The sequence below is a fragment of the Mesocricetus auratus genome, unplaced genomic scaffold (genome assembly GCF_017639785.1).
Source record: "Mesocricetus auratus isolate SY011 unplaced genomic scaffold, BCM_Maur_2.0 Super-Scaffold_100010, whole genome shotgun sequence".
NCBI lineage: Eukaryota > Metazoa > Chordata > Mammalia > Rodentia > Cricetidae > Mesocricetus > Mesocricetus auratus.
In genome coordinates, this window is record NW_024429194.1 from 15156501 (window position 1) to 15165862 (window position 9362).

At 36.9% G+C, this 9362-nt stretch overlaps 1 protein-coding gene across 1 annotated transcript in view; it reads left to right on the forward strand.

Moving 5' to 3' along the window:
• Nucleotides 1–9362, forward strand: part of St8sia4 (ST8 alpha-N-acetyl-neuraminide alpha-2,8-sialyltransferase 4) — a gene marked incomplete in the record, with an annotated part of 86797 nt that overhangs the window by 75254 nt on the left and 2181 nt on the right. The window contains 1 exon segment of the mRNA XM_040752971.1: nucleotides 7483–9358. Coding sequence (XP_040608905.1) covers nucleotides 7483–7765 — 283 coding nt within the window.

Consider the following 9362-nt stretch of genomic DNA (forward strand, 5'->3'; position numbering starts at 1 on the left):
GAACTGACAGATATTACCCAGCTGATTATGCAAACAGACTGAAGAATGTCCCTTCCTTGCTCTCTTAAGAACCGAATTAAGTTCTGGTGAAATAACAAATCAGTAATTTAGATTGGCCCATGCAGTGTCAATAATGTCATTAGATTTCGATAGTATATGCTAGATGGATTTATCTAAAATTCTATTTTTTCTGAAGTTACTATATTTCTCATTATTTATTCAGGTAGTTTTGTTATCAGGATTGATACAAGTGTGGAAATGTCTAGAGGCTTGATAAAGTTGATATTTATATGCAACAATACATTCAACTCATGGTCAATTTAAAACATATGTCTTTTCATCCACAATGCTTTAATTAAAAACCAAGAAGACTCCATGTTCAGGACAGGAGTAAATATTACACAAAGGAAGCATTCTACTGTCCACTGTTCTACACAAAGTGCCAAGGACATAAAAATATGAATGATCAGAGTAGTGTGTTGTTTTTGTTGTTGTTGTGGTTGTGTTTTTAGCTTTCCTGGGATGCTTAAATGAGGATCTCTGAGTTTCTTCTTTCTCAAGTAAATCAAAGGAGTTTTGGTCTTCATTTGTCAGTCTTGTTAGCAAATTAAGAAGTAGCAGAACAACCCATTGGCTGTTTCCAGAGAGGCAGTGTCACAAAATTACCCTGGTGAGTGAGCTTTCCCTATACACAGCTTTGAGGTATAGATCACTGGAAAGTTGCAGTCCTTGCAACAAGAGCCATGAATGATGCCTTAAAGGATTAGAGAGACATCCTTTAAAACCTGGAGAAGAGCTTTATTAGGTGAGACAGGGAATAGTAAAAGTAAGTGAGGTAGCCATCATGGGCTGAATGACTATCTTGGTCCAGAGAAGAGCCTTAAAAATAAAAACCCACCAAAATAAAATATATCCTTTAAATCCATTAGAAATGTGGTGGGAAACTCCACACAATGTGATTTAGCCTAAAGGATCATCTGCGTGACAAAAAGCATGGAGGAGCTAGGTACTAAACAGGACTATAAATTAGTGGAAAACAGCAGCACAGATGACCATTTAACTCTGCCCAGTGGGAGAGCTTCAGGAGTAATGGACTGCTTTCTTCCCTGTGCAACTCCAGTGACTACTCTCTTAAAGGACCAGGCACCACACTGAGATTTGTGGTGGGGAAAAAAAGAACACTTGTTGTGACAGATTCCTGAAGTCATTGTAGTCACTGGTTGGTGGGAATCTTCTGCTTTTCATATTCTTAACAGGTATGCATTCCTCCAATAGCATCTAAATGTGTGTCCTGGATTTAAAAATTAAACGTATTTTAATGTCTTTGAGAACATTATTCCTTGCATTCTGAGCCTACTCAAAACCTTTTCATATCCACCCAAATTTGGCTTTCATTTAAAAACAAACAAACAAAAACAGAAGCAAAGAAACAAACAAACAAATCCCAATTGAGTCCAATTTGTGCTGTCAACTGCCAGTAGTTTCTCATTTGGGGGTGAGAATTCTTGCCAACCTCCTTCCCACCATGCTGGAATTTTATTTGGCTTGGGATTGCATGGGTCTTAGACATGTGGTCTCAGTCACTGTGTTCCTGTATGCAAGTGTTCTGAGGTGTTGGGAAAACATTGTTTCCTTGTAGTCAGCCACCACAGCTGCTTCTTACCTTCTGCCTGCCTCCTCCTCAGCAGTGAACCTTGTAATGAAGTCATAGGATATTGTGCTCCCTTTAGGGGTACACTCTCCACAGTCTCTCATTCTCTCATGATAACTTATTGTGGGTCTTTGTGTTAATTATCATTAGTGTAAAAACTAAAATAAAACAAGAAACAAAGGAACAAAAAAATCCAACAATAACAAAATCTCTGATGCATTTTGAGAGGTGCATTTTATCTATGCGAGTAGTAATAAGTGTTAGGATTCAGGTATCTGAACTGGCCTGTCCTTGGGGTTGTGACAGAATATGCCCTCAGCTGCAGCCACTAACAGCATCACCTATACACATTCACAATGTTCCCTTTTAAAAGGGCCCTGTCCACCTTCCATCGTTCTCTCTATCGTTCTCTCTCTCTCTCTCTCTCTCTCTCTCTCTCTCTCTCTCTCTCTCTCTCTCTCTCTCTCTCTCTCTCTCTCTCTCTCTGCCTCTTTTCTACTGCTCCTGTCCCTGGAAGCCAGTCTTCCCCCACTGTTTGCCCTTTTTACGATCCCTTTCCCTAATTAAAAACAAACAAACAAGCGAAAACTTTCACTTGAACTCTGTCACATGGCATCTTTCTTGTACCACTTCAAAAATTACAACAATAAATCATTATGAATTATTTTAATACTGTGTCTACATATCAGAATAATAATAACAATAATAATAATAATTATTATAGTATACTTCTTACGGCCTATGACTTATGAGTCATGGGTTTTGGGTTTTAATAGTGGTGTTATGTAAGGATTTTTATCTTGTGAAGCAGACATTAATACAATTAGAAAGAAGTGATTGGATACTCCTATGACATTTGTGTGAATATTGCCTTGCTGGGCGTGTCCTTCCAGGGTGGTTGTTATTGTAATTCACAGGATTCAGAGCCTCATAAGGTTGATAATTGCTGTTGTCCCCTGGTAGTGATCAGTGTACCTTTTAGCACTATGAAATCTAATCAGCAGGGATAAGTTTCCAAGTAATATCAACAGCTTTATAGCTTCACATTCCATCATTGGTCTTCAGAAATGGTGAACCATCTTTAATGAAATCTGGTTCCCTTTTCTGACACCATACTGTATAGGCAGAATACTGTATTCATAATGAATGAATGAATAAATCAATAAATCTTAAGGAAAAAAATTCAGTTGCAATGGGGCATGGACCTAAACAGAGAGTTTTAAGAGATGAAATACAAACATCTAAGAAAAAAAATTTTGAAATGTTCAAAATCCTTAGTCGAACTAAAACCACTTTGAAAATTTACCTTATCCTAATGACTAAAATTTAAAAAAATTGCTATGGAGCAAAATCCCAAGTGAGGACAGAGATTGGTATGGACATGGAGAAAGAGGAACAGTTATTCTATGCTGGTGAAAACTGCCATAGCAACTATAAACATCAGTATGAAGGTTGTTCAAAAATTCCTACAAATAGAGCTACTACGTGGTCCAGCTGTATCATGTTGGGCATTTAGCCAAAGGATCATCTTTCCTACTTTATAAATACCTGCTCAACCATATTCATTTCTGTTCTATTTATAATGAACAGGAAATGGAAACATAACTACACTTTCATCAAGCCATGAATGGGCAATGAGCGTGTGGTACATTTAGACAATGGGATGTTATTGACCTGTTAGGAAAAATAAAATTATAAAAAAATCACAAATGAATGGATGGATCTATAAACAATCATTCTATAACATAATCTAGACTCAGAAAGGCAAATATCATGCTTTCTCTGATAACATGGATTTGAGCTTTGAATCTTTAGATCTGTGTGTTTCGTTTAGAATACCCACACACATCAAGCTTTTGTAAGGGGCTTCAAGGAAGGGAACAGCTTGGTTTGGTTTAAATTCTCTGTAAACTTATTTTACATTATAGCATCATTTATTTCCTACTTTCTTAATCATATTTAAAAATAAGCATATAGCTTTCTTCTTGCATTGTTTATGCAAACATGACTGGACAATGAATACTTAGGTTTTCTTTACAAACCAAAGTGATGTAAGCCAAACCTCATTAATGAGGCTACTTCTCTTTTAACATTGCTAATGCTAAATTATTCAGTCTATAATGTTAACTTCATAAATCAATTTACTAGGATTACAAGTTTCCGAGACTCTATATTTCTAAATAGAATACATTTTTAGGACTCTTTGCTGCAATGTCAATGTTTTTGAAGTATGCTATTAATAACTCCTGAGCAAAAAAATTCTTGGAGGTTCTTACTCTCTGACCCTATTTTGAAGCACTTTGGTAAATAATTTTCTTTCAGCATTTCTTAATGGCATTGTACTTAACAATGTGGCTTACAAATGTTGCTTTACCATATATTTATGTCCACTTATAGTTACAAGAATTTCTAGAGATTTCTTATGGATAATAGAGCATATTTGTTGATAAAAAGTACACTAATTGTCAAAAATAGCAAACTATTATATTGTTTCTTGCTGATAACATGATTCTCACTGTAGAAATAGTTCAGTATAACTTTTATTGCTGCCAAACATTTACATTCAGTACCACTGATGGGAATATTCGTTGCTCAGACTGACTTTGTATTTGCTTTGCTAAGCTTAGCTTCAACAGTTGAAGCAACACAAGCATCTTTTTAAAATTATCAGGTTTACCACCTGACCACTGTGACTATACACAAACCATAAAAGAATCATCATATCATGTTACAAACATCAGTTTTACAAGAACACACACAGCCTTGTGACCTGTGGACCTCTTAAAGGCGTCATATTAGACTTTAACAGTAGAATCACCCTGGTTACTGGATGAATTTAACAACACACAGGCTATGAGTCTACTTGGTTATCTACCTTTTGATCAAAAGAGGGTCCAGATAAATCTACTTTTTAAAAAACTTGTAAATCCTATATTTTGAAAACAGGGAAGCTCAATAGTAACAATTAAAGCTTTTCAAATACCTTACACGTCTCAAAATATTTAGCATTAGCATTTGTCAAATGAAAAAAACTGGAAAATAAATGTGTATGGGCTGGTTGTTGCACTAGAACATTCTTCTGCCACATGTAAGACGCCGAGTTGAATGCTAACACCAACGAAATAGCAGAAGGTTTAAGACTAATTATATCAGCTTTTCAGTCCATGACAAAGATCCCTAATGGAAGGTTCCTCTGGTTACAGTTTCCAAGGTCCATCAAGGCAGAGAAGGCATGGCAACTCAGTTCACTGCACGAGTTTCCAGGAAGCAGAGAAAAGGGAAAGCTTGTGCTCTGCTTTCCACATTTATTTCCCACCTTTTCCCATTTATTCTGTGTTGGGAGACGTCATTCTGTGAATATATGTCTGATTGGTTTCAATAAAGCACTGTTGGCCAATAGGGAAACAACATAGGTGGGACTAGGAGTCTAGGAGGTTCTGGGAAATGTAGTGAGGAGAGCTCTCACCATGTGATCTCCCAGGAGCAATGGGCACTCAGAAGTGCATTCTCAAAAAGATAAGTTCTTATAAAATATATATTAGTAATTATGGGTTAATAATCAAATCAGAGCTAGCCAATAAGAAACCAAGCAAACAGCCAACAGCTTCATAATTAATAGTGTCTTGTGTGTTATTTGGGGGCTCAAACAGCTCGGAAGGGCCAGGCGACAGGCAGAAGGATTAAATGTTACAATTCTGTGTGGATTGCTAACCCATGGTGTATGTAGTGCCACCCACCCGAGGAGTGGGTCCTCCAAATTTAGGAAATCCCCTCTAGATATGCTCACAAAGAGGCCAGAAAGGACTGCAGCAGTGTCCTTGGGGATTTGAAATGCATGTATTTGGGATGGATGGCTGACTGTCATACCTATCACACCTTAGATAAACAGGAAAGGGTAGGAAGGTCTAGAGGTTAACAAGGCTGAGTCCGTTTTCCCTATTTGCAATTGCATGTTTTGGGTCAGTTTTGAAGACAGTTATGTTTATAAGCTGTTGCAGTAAAATAGCACTTAATTTCTTTTGATTGTTTTCACAGTCAATACTCAAAATATATTTGAACTCCTTTGAAAAGTCTCATTAAATCTCCTAAAAGGAGACCCTGAGAGATGGCCCATGGGTTAAGAGCATGGGTCACTCTTCAAGAGGACCTGTGTTCAATTTTTAGCACCCATCTGGCAGCATACACCTGTCTGTAACTCTAGCCCTTGGGGATCTGATGCCCTTTCCTGGCTTCCATTGTCACCAAGTATGTCTTTATTACACAGAGTACACAGACATACATACAGGCAAAGCAAACAAATAAATAAAAACAAAAAATAAACATATAGACAATATATTTCATACAAAAACTTTTAAAAAGAGATAGCAAATAATACATAAAAGCTGAAGGTAACATGGTAAAAGATGCAATGGGCAGTATGTAAAATTGCATCTTCACATTTAGAAAGATATTTCTGGAAGTTTGGGATGATAGTGAAAGCAATAATTTAAAACATGCATATTTTAAGTATGCTGTTTTTAAATAAGACCAGTCTACAGCATCAGGAAATTCACACTCTTCCCCTTTTAGTTGTTTTGACATGACACCGTTTCTTTGAGGAAATGAGTGTGCCCAGAAATATTGGAAACTCCCTTCCCTCTAAAGGCGACCATTAACTGTGGGCTTGCATGCTTTTCAGGCCAGCAAAATGTGACAACAATGGATCTGAACATTCTGAAGCAGTTCTTTTATTGTTGCAAGTTAATACTATGAAATATTTTTCACCATAGATGTACATTTAGCCTATTAAAAAAAAGAAACTCAGGGTCCTGATTAAAAACCAAGGGGTCACAAAACAAAACAAAAAGGCAGGAATGTGGGGAAAGTTCCTGTGGGGAGGATTAACAGGTGACAGAAGTGGAGGGAGTAAAAATGTGGGGTAAGAGGAAACAGAAGGTGCATGAAATTGTCAGGGAACCTATTTTATCAATAAAAAGTGTTAATGTCAAGTTATGTCATTAGTTTATTATAAAATTTGATTTACTTGTTTTGTTTTTGTTTTTGTTTTATGTTGGTTGAGGTAATGAAATGTCCACCAGTACAATATGGTTTTATGTTTGGAGTTGAAAAATTTGTCATAATTATTGTGTGTTTGAAGCTGTTCATGTGTATTCTTGAGCCTGGAGGTCGGTTTTCAGTGCTGCTACTCAAGAACGTTTCTCTCTCTGTCTCTCTGTCTCTGTCTCTGTCTCTGTCTCTCTCTCTCTCTTTGTGTGTCTGTGTATGTGTGTGTGTGTGTGTGTCTGTGTGTCTGTCTTTATCTCTCTCTCTCCATCTTTCCCTTCCTTCTTTTCTTGAAAAGTCTCTCTCTGGACTCAGGGGCCTGTGGCTCACCAATTAGGATAGGCAAGGTGACCATGAGACTCTGGATCCACCTGTCTCTGCACACCATGCCAGGCCTTTTATCTGACTGCTGATGATCAAATCAAAGCTGGGTCCTTGATGCTGTCAATGTTCAGTTATATTTACACCTTTCTGAGAAGTCCTACTCTGAACATTGTATAAATGTTGATCCCTAATTAATCTGGATTTTTTTTATTATAGAGCAGAATTAACCTATGCTTTTAGTCCCCTGGCTGTTTTTATGTACTCAAGAATCTGTAAGATAATAAACATCAAAGAAAACTTGGAAGTATAAACTTATCTAAGTACATAGATATGATTTTCAGCAATCGCTGAAAAGTTTATTTATAATTGTGCATTGTGTTTGCTTCATGATGTGATTTCTATAGACTATACTATATATTGATCAACATTTTCTTCTGCCTTACTTTTGGTTTTGTTTCTCCCAGTTACTGGCTGACCAACAAGGTGCCCATCAAAAGACCCAGCACAGGCCTTCTCATGTACACACTGGCCACCAGATTCTGTGATGAAATTCACCTGTATGGGTTCTGGCCCTTCCCTAAGGATTTGAATGGAAAAGCCGTCAAATACCATTACTACGATGACTTAAAATATAGATACTTTTCCAACGCAAGCCCTCACAGAATGCCGTTAGAATTTAAAACACTGAATGTGCTACACAACAGAGGAGCGCTAAAGCTGACTACAGGGAAGTGCAGGAAGCAATAAAGCACATTTCGAAGGATCAAAACTGGACACAAACTTTTTCTAAAGATGCTTCTGGAGATATAGAAACAGGATCCAAAACGAGGCCGGGATTCAGCATCCACTCTGACTGCATAGCTGAAATGGAAGTCCGTGGGAATCTGCCACCAGCTGATGAAATAACCTGCCAAGTGCTCTAACTATAAAATATTCTGACTTCAAGGGTCCTAGTAAGTGCCACTTCCATGAAGAATACAGTTTGAATGTATTATCAGTAGTGTTTACAAGATCCAACAGTGCACTCGTCATTAATTAGCAAAGCAAATATGTTCGCCACTGTGGGGCAGCCACTGTAACGCCAAGCACACTGGAAGAGGAACTCTGGAGCACCACGACTAGGAAGCTTGGGAAATTAAAACATTCTTATCCGCAGAAATGAAGAAGGAAAAGAACTCAAGCAGTGAAATCCATAAGATGAAGCAACTTGAGGGAATGCCTTCAGTTAGGACACTGAGAATGATCATGTGTGTGTTTTGCTTGTGTTTTTGTTGGTCTTCTGAAACTTGTTTTCTTTTGGGTATGGGGTGAATAGGAATCATTTGAGGTACAGAAATGGCAAATACATATCAAAACAGAGAAAAATAAACATCAAACAGTCCTTTCTAAAATTCTTTTATTTTTTTTAAACAGCAACCACACCAAATTTGTCTTATTTGTTTTGTTTCACAAAGCTCTAAATCTCTGGATTTTTGTATCAACGGTGTAGCAGGTACCAGCCAAACTATGCCGCTCAATAAGAGTGAACCATTGTAAAGGAGCGATAATTGAGAAATGGTAAAATTGCTCTTGGTACCAAAGATTATATCATGTTCCCACACAGTGAAGCATTCTTCTTTCATTAAAACATATATTATTAACATGAGTGCATCAATAGGCTATTACTACAAAACTTGGCTTGAAATGTTTAAAAATTTCACACTCAAACATTATTTTTAATTTATACCTTTGACACTTCAAAATAGTTTTGTGGAAATGTGTTGCCCGGTAGAATAAATGTTGGGTTGATGTAGCTGAGAAGTGACTCCTAGCTCTATAACATTATCTGGAATATGCAGATGCAAAGATAAACATGCACCACTTAGTATCATTTTCAATATTTCTCTCTACAAAGTAGCATGATAAATTGAGACTTTTTTTCCAAACAGATGATTAATTCAGAGCAGTTTAACAATAATATAGTAACATTGTGTATTTACAGTGAATCCAATTGACAAGGGTTTTTTTGCAGTTAAGTAAAGTTCCATTATCACTACATTTTTAAAGAATCATGAAGTTATTCATAGAGTGACAGAATGATTAGATATGGGACTGAACTGACTGGTGGGCTGGTTTTCTGTTTCTTTTGAAAGCAGAAGTTCTGTAGTCTCACTTCTGCTTCGTATGACTTCTTGTTTCTTGGAGGAAGGCATTCTGAAGAAAGCAGAAATGGCACGAAAACTATGAAGGTTTTGTTTTTCTTAAGACAGGCAATGTGAAAATGAATCAAGCGTGTGGGAAAGGTGTACATATATATTATATATAATATATGTATTTGTATTATGGAAAAGAATACTCACAGTAA